The 21,449-nt window shown below is 42.6% G+C and overlaps 1 protein-coding gene across 1 annotated transcript in view; it reads right to left on the reverse strand.

Annotated features, from left to right (window-relative positions):
- LOC126463715 (DNA-dependent protein kinase catalytic subunit-like) overlaps positions 1 to 21,449 on the reverse strand; it is a 475,012-nt gene that overhangs the window by 312,315 nt on the left and 141,248 nt on the right. Inside the window, exons 18-19 of the mRNA XM_050096185.1 lie at positions 20,841 to 21,069; positions 9,433 to 9,958 (exon numbers count right to left, since the gene is read on the reverse strand). Coding sequence (XP_049952142.1) covers positions 9,433 to 9,958; positions 20,841 to 21,069 — 755 coding nt within the window. The remainder of the gene's footprint in view (positions 1 to 9,432; positions 9,959 to 20,840; positions 21,070 to 21,449) is intronic.

Below are 21,449 nucleotides of genomic sequence, written 5' to 3' on the forward strand. Positions count from 1 at the left end.
CATCAGGATAATGTTCCTTTAAGACCTATTGTCAGTGCAATTGTTTCTCCTACCTACAATTTGGCCAAATACCTAACAAAGTTGATGACACCTATAGTTGGCTGTTGTGAACATCACATCAAAAACTCCCAGGTGTTCACTGAGAAACTCATATAGATTATAGTTGGTCCAAATGACATTTTAGTCAGCCTGGATGTGGTATCGCTGTTCACAAAAGTTCCTGTGGAGGACACTTTGAAAATGCTGGCGGGTTTTTTTCCTCCTGAAACTATAAAGCTGTTCTGGCATGTGATGATGACCACCTGCTTCTTGTATGGTAGTAAATTTTATGAAATGATGGATGGTATGGCGATGGGGTCTCCGTTGTCGCCTTCATTGGCTAACTTTTTTATGGAGAATTTTGAAGAATGTGCATTAAATTCAGCACCCCTCCATCCATCCTTATTTTATCATTATGTTGACAATACATTTATGGTCTGGCCACACAGCACAGAAGAACTTGAATAATTCATGGAACAGATGAACAGCAGACATCCGGACATCTGATTCAATGTCAAGATGGAGAAAGAAGGAAGGTTGCCATTCTTACATGGTTTAGTACAATGAAAGGTAGACAGGCATCTCGGCCACTCTGTGTACCACAAGCTGATTTATTCTGATTTATATCTTAATGCACAGTGTTTCCATCATCCTGTTCAGAAGAGAGCTGTTTTGAACACGTTGGTATGTAGAGCAAAACCTGTTTCTGACGAGGACCACTTGAAATCTGAAATTAACCATCTGAAGTACCTGTTCCAAAAGAATGGTTATGGTGCACAAGATATAAAGGCAGCATTCTACAAGAAAAGGAAACATGAAAATGATGCAGACTCACAGGATGAACCACCATTTGTGGATCGTCCTTTTTGTGGAGCTATATCAAATAAAATAGGAAGAGTCCTGGGTAGACGGAGTATAAGACCAATTTTTCGTCATTCTAAGAAAATTAAGGAGATGATGCGCCCTGTTACATACAGTCTTGGCCTCAGGGTTGCTGGAATTTATAATATCCCCTTTGAGTGCGGAAGCAATTATATAGGTCAGACCATTCGTACCATTTCTGACCACTGTGCAGAATACCAATGGTATATTAGAAAAATGGAACTAGTGAAATGGGCAACTGCGCAGCACAGCCTCACTAACAAACATAAAATACTATTTGATGAAACAAAAATTTTGTCCAATACCTCCACGTACTGGGATTCTGTTATTCAGGAGGTTGTTGAAATAAGAACGAGCGAGAAGAACTTTAACAGTGGTAACAGAAATTATCTGAGTGATGCATGAAAATGAACACCCACTGCAGAGAAGCAGCAGAGACATTCCTTGCAGTGTTAACGTTCCCACGGAAGCAGTGGTGCCACCAGCTCAGTCATTGACACCATCTGTGACAACAGTACGTAATCACCAACCAATCAGAAGCTGTCCACAGGCTATATAAGGTCCCCACAACAGCAATGAAGACTGTCTGTTGCTCCTGAGAATGAAGATGGAGGCTATCGTTGAAAGCTTGAGATTTTATCCTGAATTGACACATCAAGAAAACTGAGAATGTTTTACATATCATTGCTACTGCAAAAGACTTTGTTCTCACAGTCTGATTTTACTATCTGCAAGTCACTTGGCAATGACAGACTTCACCTCAAAAAACTATCCCAACTTCTCCTAAACTACCTGAACAGTGGTATTTCCCTTCCTGTCCCTCTGCAGCTTTCTAAACAGCCACAACATCAACCACCACTCCACTCCTACAAACTGAGCTTGGCCAATCTTCTTAACATCCCACAGCCTCCACCACTGCCTCCCAGACCACGAATAATCCATAATCCCAAGAACCAGTCACAACAGTAGTGTCCTTGAGCTCTCATCTAAAGCACTCTCCCCTCCTTAATTATCTGTATTATCTGAGGGATTCACTTTCAGCCCTAAACCTGCATTTGATCACGGTGTTTTGGTGAAGAACCCCCTTTCCTTCACACGTAATATCCATTGGAAATATCACTTTGCAACCAAACCCCAAAATCTTTCCAACAGCAAACCATTGAACCCTGACTTGAACAATTCAGACAATGATCCCAACTTGATCCACCACCACTACCTCAAAATCATCCCTTACAAGCCTTCCAAGAACTCCTTACATTCAGCACTGCCTCACAACCCTTCCTCAGATCCCTAGAACATGACCCTAACCTGTCCTCTGCAGAACTCTACGTTCCCTAAAAGCTGATGACTAATGTCATTAGCCTCCCAGCAGACAAAGGATCTACCACTGTAGTACTTGACCGAAAGGAGTATTTTAGTGAAGGTCTACACCAGCTATCAGACACCTCTACATACAGCATCTGCCATCAAGATCCCATTAATGTGATTCAAATTGACCTGCAGTCCCTCATTAAAACCTCAGGCCCCTCACAAGAAATAACACCTCAATCCATACAACTTCCCACAGCACCCAAACCATGCACCCCCACCTTTTACCTTCTTCTTAAGATCCACAAACCCTATCATCCTAGCCATCCTACAGTTGCTGGCTTCAAAACACTGATCAAACACATATCTGCATTAGTTGATCAACACCTCCAACCTATGGTACAAAAACTCCCCTCCTACATCAAAGATACCAACCATTTCCTAGATCGTCTAAAATTTCCATTACACACCTTGCTTGTCACCACTGATGGCACTACATTCCCTTCGTACATGGTCTCTCTGTTGCTGAACATTTCCTCAGTCAGTACCCACCTGATTCCAAACCTATAACATCCTTCCTACTCACCTTAGACAACTTTATACTTACCGACAGTTACTTCACCTTTGAAGGGCAGACATACAAACAGATCAGAGGTACAGCAATGGGAACCAGGATTACTCCTTCCTATGCTAACCTTTACATGGGTCGCTTCGAGAATGCTTTCTTGGGAACCATAAGTCTTCAGCCCCTGGGATTTGTGTTTGATAGATTGATAACATCTTTAACAAATGGACTCATGTTGAGGCTGAGCTGCTAAAATTCATGGAATCTCTGAATACCTTCTCCCAATTAAATTTCACATGGTCCTATTCCGAAAACCCATGTCACTTTCCTTGATGTTCATCTCATCCTCACCGAAGGCCAGTTACACACCTCCGTCCACATTAAACCTACCAACAAACAACAGTACTTACATTTTGACAGTTGCCATCCTTTCCATGTCAAACGTTCCCTTCCATACAGCCTTGGCATCTGAGGCAGACATATTTGTTCAGATGCAGGCCCTTTACAGTAACACACCACCATTCTCACCTCAGCCTTCACTGCATGTAATTACCACAACAGCCTAGTTAAAAAGCAGATTTCCCAGGCCATCACATCCAATCCTGGTACTGCTCATCCCTCCACTAAACAGCTTCAGAGCACACCATTGGTGACTCTGTATTATCCTGGTCTGTAATGTGATAATCAGCTACTTCGACAGGGCCATGACTTCCTAAAATCAAGCCCTGAAACGAGATCCATTTTGTCTGAAATTTTGCCCACTACACCTAGAATAGCTCTCCGTCACCCTCCCAATCTCTGCAATATTCTTGTCAGATCTTAAGCTCCTTCTGCACCCATCTCCCTACCCTATGGCTTCTATCCCTGTGATCATCCCCACTGCAAGACTTGCACTATGCATCCTCCTACCACCACCTATAATAGCCCTATAACTGGCAAAACATATACTATCAAAGTGAGAGCCACCCGCGAAACGACACGTCATATACCAGCTATTATGTAAACACTGTTCAGCCTTCTACATGGGCGTGACTACCACCAAATTATCAATTAGGATGAATGGGCATAGGCAGAGGGCATATACTGGCAACTCACAATATCCTGTTGCAGAGTATGCTCTGCAACATGAAATTCATGAAGTCTGCATCTGTTTCACCACAAGCGCTATCTGGATTATTCCGCCAGCCACCAATTTCTCAAAACTCTGCAGATGGGAACCAGCACTACAAGATGTCTTTGGTTCTCACCACCCAACTGGCCTTAATTTATGTTAATTTCTTCCGACTCAGCTTTTCGTCATTGTAACTAATTTTTGCTTCACTTCGTTTTAGTTTTCTACATCTTTCATTGTCTTTCCCGTCTATTTTTCCACCACCCCCTCCCACCTCTGTTACGTGCAATGCACTTAGCTCCTCACTCTTATTAACTCATGCAAGATGCTTTAGTAGTAATCTCTGTCTTGCATATTACCCTGTCTTCCACCTTTAAACTCTCAGGTTTTCAAATATCATCCGATGCAGTCCCCAACAATCAGTCTTTCCTTCTCATCCAGTACGTTAAGTCTCCCCTGACCGAAAAAAAGTGGCAGTTTCAGTTTTCTTTGTCCTTATTTCATTTGTTTAGCATAAATATGGTATTCTTCAACCAGTTGTTCCCTGTGATTTTGTTTTAAATAGCTGTAAAATTTTGATGTTGAATTGGTCCGCCTCTTATTATGAACAACCTTAGATGAGCAACTCAAACAATTAGCCCCAATACGTTTCCTGCTCAAACTTTCAGTCTGAAGTCTAAAAATCCTACTGTCAAATAGGGTCAGTGACAATTGTGAATCTAGCTGCTTGATGTCGCTGTTTTACGAGACATCTGATTTAAAGTCTGTCGATGTTAACTATTACCAGCTAACAAATCCTTACTTTGCTAAGTCATTTTGAAGCACTAAGAATACAACAAAATTGCGTAGTTCTATCAAGTGGAGCCACATCTGTCACCTTCAGTGACCTTGGTACAACTGAGGAAGGTACCGCAAATTACTCTGTTGGCTATATTCTTATGTTTGCCTAGTTACATACAGTGTTTCTACATGTTGACAGGGGAAGGTCAGCAGTGTAAATGCTAAGGCCATTCAATTAGGTTATTTTTATTACTCTGTAAAACAAACAAAGCTCTGCACAGCCAAAAGGTTGGTATGAACATCATGGTGGCTTTCCCACAGTAGGATGACCGAAAGATGCCCCCTGACAGTTGCATGACTGCTTTGTGAATCTGCCTCAACCAATACTGTAACATTGTTTTGTTTATGTCCCTATTGCAATGCCTCAGCACTGTTACCGCTCTATAAATAACGATTATTTTCACCTGGCCATTTGCACTTCACATCTAATAGCTGGCAACAATGCTGCCAGTTCTCGGGGATCTTCTGTCATCAACTCTCCTACAGACATGATGCTACTGAAGGTAGTATTCCTAAGACCTCTAAACTGACTTTCCAGGTTGTTACAAGAAGACCAGCATTTAACAAGGACTCAGAACATGGTGTAAAGTGGCATTTTTCACATTTACAAATGACTGATCTCCAGTAGGTCCTAGGATTTTTTCTGTTGTTCATCACTTATATCCCTTCCAGGAAACTCCACATATTTTGATTTGTAGTATGGCACTTATTCACTAAGCCACCAAGTCATACTGCCATAATTCAATATTTATGAAACAGATAGCTTGCTGTGCCTCAGAAACAAAACTGGAAAAAAAAAGTTTTTGTAATCTATGTTGTTTGTTAGGTGACAGAAGAATAAAAAATGATAAACAACAATTAATTATTTGCCTTTGCAGAGACAAATAATCCTTTTATATGCAAATAATTTATTTATATGTATAAATCTTTGATTTATTCATGTATTCAAATAATTATCACACAGAAATTAATTCGAATAATGTCTAGTGTGAGTTTCGGGGAAAATTGAAGTGTATATCGAAAGGATAGGCAAATAGGAAATGAAGGTGGTGAACTTGTCACAGTAGACGAGAAACTCAAATCCACTGAGATTGAAACTGAAGTTGCATGTGAGATTGTTTGGGCAAGACTCAGTATAAGGGCTGGGCATAAAATAATTGAATTCTGCTATCGCCCACCTGACTCATTTCCTGACGTAACCAAAAACTTTAGAGAAAATATCAGTTCACTTGTACCTAAGTTCTCCAAGCATACTGTAATAATTGATGGAGACCTTACTCATCCAACAATTATATGGGAAATTATAGTTTTGTTAGTGGTGGGCATGATAGAACAGATAGTCAAGAACCTCACTCATAATGGAAATATTAGGGATCTAACGCCAACAAACAGAACTGAACTCTGTGAAGATTCCATTACTGAAACTGGTATCAGTGACCAATACATGGCTATGGCAACAATGATTACCAAAGTACAACAGACAACTTAAACAAGCACAAAGATATATTTTCAGTAAACTAGATTTTAAAAAATCAGTAGTGTCATATCTCAATGAGGAACTTTAAACTTTCAGCACAGAGCAGGAGTATGTAAAGGAACTATGGCTCAAGTTTAAAAGAATAGCTGACCCTGCACTGGAAAGATATGCACCCAGTAGCATAGTTCATAGTGGGAGGTAACCTCCATCTTATAAAATCACCGTAAAGAAACTTCTGAAGACAGAGAGATTACTGCATAATAGGTGCAAAACAAAGCATAGGGCTATAGATAGAGAGATGCTGAATGAAACGTGAGTGGCTGTCAAGAGAACAGTGAGTGATGCTTTGAGTGATTATTGTAGCAGAATATTGTCAAATGATATTTCACAAAATCCAAAGTAGTTCTGATTGTATGTAAAGGCTGTTAATGGCACCAAAATTAGTGTCCAAGAAACTTAAACTGAGGCTAGAAAAGCAAAATCTAAAATGCTGATTTCAAATGTTCCTTCACAAAGAAAAGCCCAGGAGAATTAACCCAATGTAATCATCGTACTACTGAGAAGATGAATGAAGTAAGTATTAGCATCAGTGGTGTTGAGTAACAGTTGAAATCGCTAAAACTGAACAAAGCTCCAGAGCCCAATAGAATTCCTGTCAGATTCTACACTGAATTTGTGGCTGAGTTAGCCCCTCTCCTAACTATAATCTATTGTAGATCCCTCAAACACAAACCTGTGTCCAGTTGTTGGGAAAAAACACAGGTCACACCCGTTTACAAAAAGGGTAGTAGAAGTTATCCATGAAACTACCATCCAGTATCCCTGACATCGATCTGTTGCTGGATCTTACAGCACATTCTGAGCTCAAACATAAAGAGGTTTCTTAAACAGAATGACCTCCACAATACCAACCAGCATGGATTCCAACACCATCGATTATGTGAAACACAACATGCACTTTTCTCACATGATATACTGAAAGCTTTGGACCAAGGTAGTCAGGTAGATAGAGTATTTCTTAAGTTCCAAAAAGCATTCAAATCAGTAGCATACCTATACTTATTGTCAAAAGTACGATCATATGGGGTATCAACTGAAATTTGTGACTGGACTGAGGACTTTTTGGTAGGGAGGACACGGCACATTATCTTGCATGAAGAGTCATCATCAAGTGTAGAAGTAACACCAGGTGTGTCCCAGGGAAGTGTGTTGGGTCCCTTGCTGTTCATGTTGTATATTTATGACCTTGCAGGCAATATTAATAGTAACCTCAGACTTTCTGCAAATGATACAATTATCTATAATGAAATACTATCTGAAGAGAGAGAGGGGGGGGGGGGGGGGGGGAGAACCTGCAGAAATATTCAGTCAGATCTTAATAAGATTTCAAAGTAGTGCAAAGAATGGAACTTGCTTTAAATGTTCACAAACATAAAATTGTGCACTTCACGAAACATAAAAACATAGTATCTTATGACTATAATATCAATGAGCCACTCTTGGAATCAGCCAACTCATACAAATACCTAGGTGTAAACACTTTGAAGGGATATGAAATGGAATAATCACATAAGCTGTCATGGGTAAAGCAGGTGGTAGGGTTCAACTTATTGGTAGAATACTGTGGAAGTGCAATCAGTCTACAAAGGAGATTGCTAACAAGTCACACATGTGAGCAGTTCTAGAATACTGCTCAAATGTGGGACCTGTACCATATAGGCTTGATGGGGGATACTGAATGTACACAGAGAAAGGCGACACAAATGGTCACAGCTTCTTTTGATCCATGGGTGAGTGTCACAGAGATACTGAAGGAACTGAACTGGAAAACTCTTGAAGATAGACATAATATGTTCTGAGACAGTCTATTAACAAAGTTTCAAGAAACGGCTATGAATGATAACACCAGGAACATACTACAACCCCTATGTACCACTCACATAGCGATCGTGAGGAAAAAATGAGGCTGATTACATCATGCGCAAAGGCATTCAAACAACCGTTCTGCCCACACTCCCTAATAACTCGTACAATGGGATCCATCCTCTGCCATGTGCCTCACAGAGGTTTGTAGAGTGTAGCTGTAGATGTAGAGCTCTGGGTACAGAGAAATGTCACAGCTCAAGCACTCCAGTTTTGCCAAATTGTGCCCAGTCATCATTTGGGTCAACCAAAGAGGCATCTGTGTGTTATCAAATATCTTGGAGGCAAGACATAAGGAGGAAGTTGTGACTTAGATCTTTCCTGACGAAGATCAATTAATCAAAATGTTGAGAGCAGTGTGTGCCGAAAAATGAGTGCTGCATACTGCGTTTGCTTTCAGCAGCAAGGAAGGGAGGAAGATTATATTAATACCTCATTGATGATAGGGTCATGAAACATAAAGGAAATGCTAGATTGGACAAGGATGATAAAAAGAACGTTCCTGACACTCTCCTAATGCGATTTTGGGAAACCGCACAAAAACTTAACAGAATCTGTATGGGCATAGGGAGATTTGAACCATGTATTTCCCAAATGTGAATCGAGTCTTAAACACTATGTCACTTCATTCAATTGCCAGTACAAACTTTCGTGGAAAAAACAACTATGAAGTGGTTATGACAGAAGCCAGATATTTACATACGGCAATATGCTTTCCTTAGCATTATTAAAGTAGACAAGATGACTAAAGTGTGCACAGGAACCATTTTTTACTGACACACTGACATGTGCCTTCTCACAGAGGTAGCAAAATAAACATTTACGGATCATTTTACAATCTTAATATTTCAGTATTCATGCAACAATCCAAATCTGATCTTATAATTTTCCCCCTTCTCCTACCAAAGGAAAAATAAAACTACCCAAAGGTGAAATTTTGAGGACCCAGGAGTGGCTGTCTCTTGCTACAAGTATTTCCAGAAAATCTTCTCAACAACACACACAGAACCTTCATAAGTGGCTTGATTAGAGAAATACTGTAGTCAAATTCAGGAAGGGTTTTCTTGAAAAGATGTGAAAGTAGGTTTATGAAAATTTTGGAATTCACATTATGCACTAAATTTTCAAAGTGACTTTTACTCAGGAAAGCAAATGAAATATATAACTCGGTTACAATCACATTCTCACTGAGGCTCACACGATAAAGATGTATTAAGGTACATATTTATTTAAAGAAATTTATCATAAATCATTAGAATGTGTTTGTAAACCTCTGATTACACTCACCTCAATGACCTGCTCAAATAATTCACTTCTGATAAGAGTACTCATTGCCTGTACGGCATCTCTCTGACTGGCATGGACAGTGTCCGACTTGAAAGAAGTTTCAAGTGATCCAAATAATAAATCACTGTAATTTCTTAAAAGTTTGGATAAATTTTCAAGCAAGCAGTTCAGAGCTTCTGGAGGTAAATTGGCTTTCAGAATTTTCATCAACTTTTCCATCGTTGTCAAAAAAGTCTGATGAGTTTCAGCAAAATCTGCTCCAAAACCCATTTCTGTGGGCTTGATTAGACAACATGATATAAATTCCCATAGCTCATTACTACTGAGGAAATCACTGGGGAAGACTGGTTGAAGTTGCTGGCTTGCCTTACAAACTATAAATATAAAATATAACAGTCTTTCAGTTGCTACAAACTTATATCTTCTGTAATTTTCAACTTCTGTTGGAGTTCCAGTGGCACACAGATCGTCATCTGCCCCTTTAAGGCCTAATTTCTTGACAAAATAAATTGCTGCTTGAAATATCCTGAAAACAAATAATGATATAAAATTAAGTTACTTGAAATGTCTAAAAGCTTATGAGCTATAATATTCTCTATTTTTGATAATGTTGATATCCAAATTTCTGCTGGCATTTATTTACATTGACAATATCTTTAATAGAAAGTCTTTAGGCTGGACAGGAATTTATCCTTTCAATTGAATCATTATATCCCTAACACAATAACTTAGTAACATCTCTTTTTCTACTAACTTCTAAGAGCCTATATTCAGCTATAGCATAATGTTTACCATATTTCACAACAAGTGCAAGAGTATATTGTATCAATGAAAAGAGAAAAGAACTTTCTCACCAAGGACCCACGAGTTCCCTTTACCAAAGTTAACATAAATTTAAATATTTTGGTACAGGTTATGGTTAGAAAAGCTTAACAGGTAAGCACTATTCCATCATAATCATAATTACTTATCACAGGACGAGAAAGTATTTGATCATAAGTTGTGATGTATCAAAGTTTCAACAGTGGAGAATGAGAATTATCTTTTCAGTCAAATCTGAGTATCCACCAAGTCAGTCCACTCAGCAGATTAAAAATTACCAACATTAATAACAAAACTTTGTGAAGAAATAGTAAGCAGTCAATAGGTTACAAAATGGAAGGTTTACTTAAATCTCTTGAACATGGTTTCAATGTTTATAAGATCATCACCTTAGGAAGAATATTAGTGGCAACCCAAACACGTTAACAGTGGAGACGACAATTATTCAAACTTACTGGGTTACATGTTGTAGCAGTTACTGCATTACATGTTGTTAGCCGAAAGGCGTAAGTAAAATATAAAATTTCACCTCCATAATGCTAAAAGCAGACCCAAAATGGTATCATCATTGAGTAATAATTCACCAATGTACAGCTCACGCACTCTTCACAAGGATGGTGCGCTTTAGTGAAAGAACATTATGCTACATGTGGTAAAAATGATGAAATTAAAAGTACGGCAATAAAAATCATGTCATATTTAGCCGTGTACATACGTACGAATAATAAAATGGCAATAAGTAATGACCTACCATAAAGAAAATCTTAGTGTAGTAAAACCAAATTACATAAACTGTTAGTGCAAATACAGTACTATACAATACAATAAGATCACAGAGGGAGGGGAGAGGGAGAATTGGGAGGGGGTGGAGAAGGGGGAGGAGAAATTAACTACATTTACAACTAAAAAATAGAACATATGTGAGACACTGTGAACATCAAAACCTCAAGAAAGACATTACCATAAACAACGAAGAAACCGGCGATTTTCATCATTAACAGACAAGGAAAATGACATATCCAACAGTCAAATGATCACATGTAACTCGTTGTTGTTCTTCTGGTCTTTAGTCCCGAGACTGGTTTGATGCAGCTCTCCATGCAACTCTCTCTCTTTTTTTTTTTTTTTTTTTTTTTTTTGTGGTTTTACGGCGCACAACTGCAACGGTCATTAGCGCCCAGACTACGTGAGGAATGCACCGTGAGTCACAAGTTTAAAACAGCAACGAGACGGAAAACACGATAAAAGACAGACTGACAGGCATAGGATTAAAAAAGGAAAACAGCAGAATCAAATGTCATTGGAGAGGGTTGTCAAATTGATAAAATGAAGAACGCGAGCAGCTGCTCGTGGGTCATCCGCTAAAATGGCTTCTACAGTACATGGCAGGCCAAGATCAAGACGCAGGGTGTTAAAATCCGGACAGACCGTTAAAATATGGCAGACCGTCAGCAATTGCCCACAGGGGCAGAACGGCGCCGGCGCAGCCGTCAGCAGATGGTGATGGCTGAACCGGTAGTGGCCAATTCGTAACCGGGCCAAGACGACCTCCTCTCGCCGAGAAGGGCGGGAGGAGGACGTCCAAGCCACGGGAAGAGGTTTCAGGGCCCGAAGTTTGTTGTCTGTAAGTGCAGCCCAATCGGCATGCCACTGCGATAAAATGCACCGACAAATTACCCTGCTACAATCTGACGAAGGGACACAACAAGATGCTGTCCAAGGCTGGAGGACCGCAGCCTTGGCCGCGGCATCTGCAGCTTCGTTCCCAGGGATACCAACATGGCCAGGAACCCACATAAAGCTAACCGGAGAACCGACGTCCACCAGCTGCTGAAGAGAGCGTTGGATCCGGTGCACGAAAGGGTGAACCGGGTACGGATCACTGAGGCTCTGGATAGCGCTCAGGGAATCGGAGCAGATGACATATGCAGAATGTCGGTGGCGGCAGATGTAAAGGACAGCCTGGTAGAGGGCAAAGAGCTCAGCTGTGAAGACCGAACAAAGGCCATGGAGCCGGTATTTGAAACTTTGTGCCCCGACAATAAAGGAACATCCAACCCCGTCATTGGTCTTAGAGCCATCTGTATAAATGAAGGTCATATTAATGAACTTCGAACGAAGTTCGATAAAACGGGAGTGGTAGACTGAACTGGGGGTAACCTCCTTCGGGAGCGAGCAGAGGTCAAGGTGGACGCGAACCTGAGCCTGGAGCCAAGGTGGCGTGTGGCTCTCGCCCACTCGAAAGGTTGCAGGGAGTGAAAAATTAAGGTGTTGAAGGAGGCGATGAAAGCGAACTCCAGGGGGTAGCAGGGCAGAGACATACAACCCGTATTGACTGTCGAGAGAGTCATCGAAAAAGGAACGATATGACGGGTGGTCGGGCATTGCCAGTAGCCGACAGGCATACCGACAAAGCAGTATATCGCGCCGGTAGGTGAGTGGCAACTCACCAGCGTCAGCATGAAGACTCTCGACGGGACTAGTATAAAACGCTCCGATCGCAAGTCGTAAACCTCGATGTTGTACGGAGTTGAGGCGGCGTAAGATGGATGGCCGTGCAGAGGAGTATACGAAGCTCCCATAATCCAGCTTGGAGCGGACGATCGACCGATATAGACGAAGCAGGACGGTTCGATCCGCTCCCCACGACATACCACTGAGAACACGGAGGACATTTAGAGAACGGGTACAACGGGCAGCCAAATATGACACATGTGGAGACCAACTAAGTTTCCTGTCAAATGTGAGAAAAATTTTGTTGTCTCCACGAATGGGAGAGCAACGGGACCGAGTCGTAAGGACGGTGGGAGAAACTCTTTGTAGCGCCAGAAGTTAATACAGACAGTCTTCTCGGCAGAGAAACGGAAGCCATTGGCGACACTCCAGGAGTAAAGACGGTCAAGAGAACGCTGAAGACAGCGCTCCAGGAAACACGTACGCTGCGCGCTGCAATAGATGGGAAAATCGTCTACGAAAAGGGAGCCTGATACATCAGCTGGGAGGCAATCCATTATTGGATTGATCGATATGGCGAAGAGAGCGACGCTCAAAACTGAGCCCTGTGGCACCCCATTCTCCTGGTGAAAGGTGTCTGACAGGACAGAACCCACACATACCCTGAACTGTCGATCCATTAAAAAGGAACGAATAAAAAGAGGGAGGCGACCGCGAAGGCCCCATGTACGCATGGTGCGGAGAATGCCCGCCCTCCAACAGGTGTCTTAAGCCTTCTCCAAATCAAAGAACACAGCCGCGGTCGGGCGCTTCCGCAAGAAGTTATTCATAATGAAGGTCGACAAGGTAACCAGATGGTCGACAGCAGAGCGGCGCCTACGAAATCCACATTGTACATTGGTAAGTAGGTGTCGAGACTCAAGCAGCCAAACCAATCGAGAGTTAACCATTCGCTCCATCACTTTACAGACACGGCTGGTAAGGGAGATGGGTCGATAACTGGAAGGCAAGTGCTTGTCCTTCCCCGGCTTAGGAATCGGGACAACAATAGACTCGCGCCAGCATGCGGGAACATGTCCCTCAATCCAGATGCGATTGTAAGTACAAAGAAGAAAACCTTTACCCGCTGGAGAAAGGTTCTTCAGCATCTGAATATGAATGGAATCACGCCCTGGAGCGGAGGACCGTGATCGGCCAAGTGCATTTTCGAGTTCCCGCATGGTGAATGGGGCATTATAACTTTCACGATTCGAGGAGCGGAAGTTAGGTGGCCTAGCCTCCTCTGCCTGTTTGCGGGGGAGGAAGGCAGGGTGGTAATGAGCGGAGCTCGAAACCTCGGCGAAAAAGCGGCCGAAGTCATTGGAGACATCCTCAGGGGCCACAAGGACGTCATTCGCGACCGTCAAGCCAGAAACTGGTGAGTGGACCTTAGTGCCAGATAGCCGGCGCAGGCTACCCCAAACAACAGAAGAAGGAGTAAAACTGTTGAAGGTGCTTGTGAAAGCAGCCCAGCTGGCTTTCTTGCTTTCTTTAATAACACGACAACACTGAGCACGTAATCGTTTATAATTGATACAATTCGCCACTGTAGGGTGGCGTTTAAAGGTGCGTAAAGCACGTCGACGAGCACGTAAAGCGTCTCTACATGCTGCAGTCCACCAGGGGACCGGTACGCGACGTGGAGAAGAAGTAGGGTGAGGGATGGAATATTCAGCAGCAGCGAGAATGACGTCCGTGAGGTGTGCGACCTGACGATCGCAGCTTGTGAAGGTTTTATCCTGAAAGGTCGCCCTGGAAGAGAAGAGCCCCCAGTCTGCCTTGGAGACGGTCCAACTAGAGGAGCACGGAGAGGGGGTATGCTGCAGGAGATGGATAACACATGGGAAGTGGTCGCTCGAATATGTATCAGAAAGTGCATACCACTCAAACCGGCGTGCAAGTTGGGGAGTACATATAGAGAGGTCTAAATGGGAATAGGTGTGAGATGTGTCCGAAAGAAAAGTAGGGGCGCCAGTATTGAGGCAGACAAGATTGAGCTGGTTGAAAAGGTCTGCTAACAGGGAGCCCCTCGGGCAGGATGCTGGAGAGCCCCAAAGGGGATGGTGGGCATTGAAGTCTCCAGTTAACAAAAATGGTGCAGGTAGCTGAGCAATAAGTTGCATCATGTCTGCCCTGGTAACGGCAGATGACGATGGAGTGTAAACGGTACAAATGGAAAATGTAAAAGCGGGGAGAGTAATGCGGATGGCTACTGCCTGCAGGCCGGTGTGCAACGTGATGGGATCGTAGTAAATATCATCCCGGACCAGCAACATAACTCCTCCATGGGCCGGGCTACCTACCACAGGGGGTAGGTCAAAACGCACAGAGGTGTAGTGTGCCAAGGCAATTTGATCGCATGGGCGTAGCTTCGTTTCCTGGAGGGCTACGACGAGCGGACGCTGCAAGCGGAGCAGCAACTTCAAGTCCTCTCGGTTGGAGCGAATGCTGCGAATATTCCAGTGAATAAGTGCCATCGTAAGAAGAAAAGAAAGACGAAAGAAGGGGTCACCTCGAAGGCCGCTGAGGGCCTGGCTTCGAGCGAGCACTGCCGCCGCTATCAGTAGGCGGACAGTCATCGTCCATTGGGTCTATAGGTTCATCGGCCATTTTGGGAAGATGGCCGGGAGGGGGAGCTTCCTCCGCCGGTGAACGGCCAGATGTTCAGCTACCAGCGGTGCGGCCAGGCGAAACGGATGACGGCCTGGGGCGGCAACCACTGGGTGGCGCAGGAGAAGAAATGCGCCGTGGCGGAGAAGGAGAACTGTGCTTCCTATGAGCCTTCTTGGAAGTACGTTTGGTGGAAGTACCGGTCGAAGGCTGGGAGGTCGAGGTACGTAGGAAGTCTGCACGGGACAGTTCCTTCTTGAAGGCCCGTGCATCGGACTTCTGGGTCTTCGTCTTGGCAGAAGCTGATGAAGGTGCTTGTGGCTGAGGGGTGACAGGAGGAAGAGGAGACGTTGACCGGGCGATCTTAGCACTGGCCGAACGGACGACCGTGGTGCTGAAGGTCAGATCGCATGTCTGGGTTGCCACCTCCCTGGTAGTCCGAGGAGAGGCGAGGACACTACTGTATTTCCCCGCTGGGAGCAGCATGGGCTTCCTACTAGCCAATAGCTTGCGAGCAGCCGAGGTGGACACTTTCTCTTTGACCCGAATTTCTTGGATACAGCGTTCTTCCTTATAGACAGGACAGTCGCGGGAGGATGCGGCATGGTCACCCTGACAGTTCACACAACGAGGAGACGGAGGTGGACAGTCACCCTCATGGGCATCCCTGCCACAAGTGACACATTTATCCGCATTGGAACAAGACTGTCGAGTGTGATTGAAACGCTGACACTGGTAGCAGCGCGTAGGTGTCGGGACATAGGGGCGAACAGAAATAACCTCATAGCCCGCCTTGATGCGCGATGGCAGCTTAACACTATCGAAGGTCAAGAAAAGTGTCCGGGTCGGTACAAGGTCATTGTTGACCTTTTTAATGACCCTATGGACAGCCGTCACGCCCTGCTCAGCGAGGAATGATTGAATCTCCTCGTCAGTCAATCCGTCGAGGGAGCTAGTATAGACTACACCACGAGACGAATTCAAAGTTCGGTGAGCCTCCACCCGCACAGGGAACGTGTACAGGAGTGTGGCCCAAAGCAGTTTTTGTGCCTGAAAGGCGCTCTCAGTTTCTAGTAATAAGGTACCGTTACGCAACCTGGTACAAGATTTGACAGATCCGGCTATGGCATCTACACCCTTCTGGATAACGAAAGGGTTGACAGAGGAAAAATCCTTTCCGTCCTCAGATCAACAAACGACAAGGAACTGTGGGGCAGGCGGTAGTACTTTTGTCACTGGTGGCTGGTCATGTTTCCGTTTTTGGGCAGAAGTCGAGACAGATGGAGTGAAATCCATTGCGGAGGAATCCCCCATGATTGCCAGCGTCTCCGATGGCGCGCTCCTTCCTTGTGGGGACCCTCTCAGAGGGCACTCCCGCCTTAGGTGAATGTTTACACCTCAGGTCACACCTCCCGAGAAACAGACGGAGGGACCAATCGGCATGGTCAGAAGGTATCAGCTCACGCAATCACCCCTCCCCGGGCCTGACCTTTACCAGGGGGTACGCGCGTGCCTTACATGTCCACCCAGGGCGGGGAATTACGCGTTACCCCGTCACCGGCTACGCGTGCAAACGCGTGGGTAGGCCTTCAGGCACGCACAGGGAGGAACGAAGAAGAGGAAAAAGAAGAGAGAGAGGGAGAGAGAGGACAGACTGTCTCAAACGCCGAGGCAGAGACCAGAGAAGGCAAGGAGAAGAAGGTAATGAGAAGGCAAGGAGAAGAAGGCAAGGAGAAGAAGGCAATGAGAAGAAGGCAATGAGAAGAAGGCAATGAGAAGAAGGCAATGAGAAGAAGGCAATGAGAAGAAGGCAATGAGAAGAAGGCAATGAGAAGAAGGCAATGAGAAGAAGGCAATGAGAAGGCAAGGAAAACCAAGGAGAAGAAGGCAAGGGAAAGAGTAAGGAAGACAGTGAGGTGGAAAAGAGCAAAGAAAGGAACCAAACAAAGGAAGGAAGAAACGAGAAGTGAAAAAGCAAAATGACCGCAAATAGAGGTCGTGGAACCGTCCGTCTCCGGACACAGGCGCTAACGACCCCCTTGAGGGGGTGGGACTCCTTTTAGTCACCTCTTACGACAGGCAGGAATACCTCGGGCCTATTCTAATCCCCGGACCCGCAGGGGGGCCATGCAACTCTATCCTGTGCAAGCTTCTTCATCTCCCTGTACCTACTGCAACCTACATCCTTCTGAATCTGCTTAGTGTATTCATCTCTTGGTCTCCATCTACGATTTTTACCCTCCACGCTGCCCTCCAGTACTAAATTGGCGATCCCTTAATGCCTCAGAACATGTCCTACCAACCGGTCCCTTCTTCTAGTCAAGTTGTGCCACAAACTCCTCTTCTCCTCAATCCTATTCAATACCGCCTCATTAGTTATGTAATCTACCCATCTAATCTTCAGCATTCTTCTGTAGCACCACATTTCGAAAGCTTCTATTCTCTTCTTGTCCAAACTATTTATCGTCCATGTTTCACTTCCATACATGGCTACACTCCATACAAATACTTTCAGAAACTACTTCCTGACACTTAAATCTATGCTCGAGGTTAACAAATTCTTCTTCTTCTTCTTCTTCTTCTTCTTCTTCTTCTTCTTCAGAAACGCTTTCCTTGCCATTGCCAGTCTACGTTTTATATCGTCTCTACTTCAACCATCATCAGTTATTTTGCTCCCCAAATAGCAAAACTTCTTTACTACTTTAAGTGTCTCATTTCCTAATCTAATTCCCTCAGCCTCACCAGACTTAATTCGACTACATTCCATTATCCTCGTTTTGCTTTTATTGATGTTCATCTTATATCCTCCTTTCAAGACACTGTCCATTCCATTCAACTGCTTTTCAAAGTCCTTCGCTGTCTCTGACAGAATTACAATGTCATCGGTGAACCTCAAAGTTTTTATTTCTTCTCCATGGATTTTGGTACCTACTCCGAATTTTTCTTTTGTTTCCTTTACTGCTTGCTGAATATACAGGTTGAATAACATAGGGGAGAGGCTACAACCCTGTCTCACTCCCTTCCCAACCACTGCTTCCCTTTCATGCCCCTCGACTCTTATAACTGCCATCTGGTTTCTGTACAAAGTGTAAATAGCCTTTCCCTCCCTGTACTTTACCCCTGCCACCCTCAGAATTTGAAAGAGAGTATTCCAGTCAACATTGTCAAAAGTTTTCTCTAAGTCTACAAATGCTATAAACATAGGTTTGCCTTTCCTTACTCTTTCTTCCAAGAACATAACAGAGAAGTGGCTTGATTCTTGTGAGCAAAATGTTAAAAAATTCTATTTCTTGTAAGATGTGCTAAGAGGTCCTGCTTATTATTTCTTCACAAAAATTTCATCCTACAGTTGCTGCTCCAGGCATGTACAGAACTTTAAAATTAATAAAAAAGTAGCTGTGAAATCTCAATACACAGTGTTGTACGAAAGGCGAAGAAAAGTTTTTATTTATTTATTTATTTATTTATTTTTTCGTATTTGTAGGTATCATTTCATAGCGGAGTATGATATATATTTCTCTATTATGTGCATATATCACCAAATTTTACTGCAAATTGCCCACACTATTGCAAATTATTAGCATCAAGTGCAAGACTCAAGTTCTGTAAAAACTTTCAAAGTTTTATAACAATCACTTCAAGCCTGCTTATGATGATTATTGCTATTATTATTATTATTATTATTATTATTATTATTATTATTATTATTATTATTATTATTTGAAAAATTTTATGAATACATTAGATGAACAGTTGACAGAGATCGGATTAAAGTAGAAAGGGGTGCTGAGATGTCCGACTTGATTGTAATGGGGAAAGTTGTTACATAAGAGATAACAATTAAAATGCAACAAAAACAGATAGAGAATAAAAACGCCAAGATGACATGGATATCTAAAAACTTAAACAGCATTTACTAAAATACAACGAGGTCCACTGATAAGACACAGGGAAGAAATGACGTTCTACATATGGATGAGAGAGCTTAGCGTCACACTTGTAGGTAACACAACCCCAGGAACAGAAGAATAAATACACAACTATGGAATACATACCTACTTAGCAATGATACCAAGATGATAGGGAATGACAGCGCAATGATTCAGGCAGTGAAATACACAATAAAAATAGAGATTTTCAACATTTACTTTCCAATCAGATTATACATGATCTGATCAAGACTACTCAGACTCCACTACATAATGCAGAAATGAACACTTTATGTCATGAGAGGTGGGCCCGCCAGAACAAAAGGAGGCAGGAAGTATTGTGTTATCAGTAAAGAGGCAGTAACAGCACAATGGGTTGACCAAGAAAGCTTAATGACTTCACATGTGTACTAGTTACTGGATGTCACCCATTTCCTGTTGATGACTGGAGTGAAAATGTGCGGGAACAATTACAGCTAAACCAAGACTTGGCAGAACTCGTGTATGGACCGACAGGGACTACTGAGCATTGTGGAGGGTGGATGTAAAAAATCACATGAAATCAGCTGAACGAAACACACATGAGTTCCAAATTTCAACAATGGAAGGGCATAAAGAGTGATGCCACTGGACAGTGGATGACTGAAAACATGTGATTTGGAGTGATGAATCACACTACACCTTGTGGCAATATGATGGAAGACCTAGGGTTTGGTAAATTCCTGGAGAATGTTACCTGCCTTGATGTGCAGTGCCAATAGTGATGTATGTACAGTGGAGGTGGTGGTAGGATATGGAGGTGTTTTTTTTTGGGCATAGTCCCATTATTGTGCTTAGAAAGCTCCAAATGTAGAAGAATATGAGCACATTTTACATCCTTGTGTACTGCATACAGTAGAGGAGCAGTTCAAAGGCAATGATTGTTTATATTATTAGCACAACAATGCACCCTTTCATAAAGCAGCATCTGTGAGGCAAAGGTTTCTGGACAGTAACATTCCAAAAGTGAATTAGCTTGTCCAGAGTTCTGATCTGAGCCTATCAAACACCTTTGAGATGAGTTAGAACATCAAGTATTCTGATAACAATGAAGTGAGTATTTAGGTGACCCTCCTTTGCTGTCATGCATCACTTATGCCACTACATTCCTTACATCAATTATCACTTTCTCCCTATCTTTGAGGTCATTAACATAAAATGTGAGTAACTGTTATGGCTGAGATGCTGCTGCAATGTAATTAGAAGAGTACTACTGCAGAGACTAGCACATTTCAGGGAATTGTGCTACCATCTACAGCTTTTCTGAAAGTGAATTGGAGAGTGATTTTGGAATATACCTCCCACTTGATAAGCAAATACTGGAAAACAGGTTGCATTCAATTACCATTTTCTTTTAATACTATTAACAGTGTTTCAACACAGTGATTGAATACTTGGTGCTCAGAGACCACAGAGTTGTTTTATTTCAAGCTGTGAAGCAAATAACATCAAAGGCTGCTCAAATAACATTTACATCGCCTACAACTGGAATGCAGTAAAATGAATAAGGCAAACCTTCCATTCTGTAATAGCAACACACTAAGCTGCAGCAATTCTTCCTCGATAAACCATATATAGCAATCAAGCCTTGCTGTTAGAACAGTTAGCCACTGCTGACTTCTTTGGAGGTTTTCGAAGTCTTCAGAAAATTCAAGTATATGGCCAGCATCACAAATCCTTGTTACATAAGCCACACCTTTTTCAGATACAAGTTTTGAAACAAATTCTTTTGCAGTTTTTACACCTGCAATTAAGAAAAGCATGAACATAACATTAAATTATGAACCATAAATTTTCAGATAATGGAGTCACAACGTAACTTCACACACTGTATTAAGAAGTTGCTAAACTTGTTTGGAACTTTTAGATTGAATGATCATATGGTACTGTGTAACATACAATTATTGCAAAAACAATGAAAAAATAATATTAAGGCATTTTACTGCTGAATACAAATATGACAGAAAAAGCAAGATTACATAATAACAAAATTCAGCAATAAAAACACATTCAAGCTTCAATTACTCCCATGAATATTCATATGCAACAATTTATGAGACAGCTTATATAGTGTCACAATGATTCTAAAATTTAGAAAATTACAAGTGAGTAATATAGTGTGTC

Source organism: Schistocerca serialis, chromosome 1, assembly GCF_023864345.2.
Source record: "Schistocerca serialis cubense isolate TAMUIC-IGC-003099 chromosome 1, iqSchSeri2.2, whole genome shotgun sequence".
Lineage (NCBI taxonomy): Eukaryota > Metazoa > Arthropoda > Insecta > Orthoptera > Acrididae > Schistocerca > Schistocerca serialis.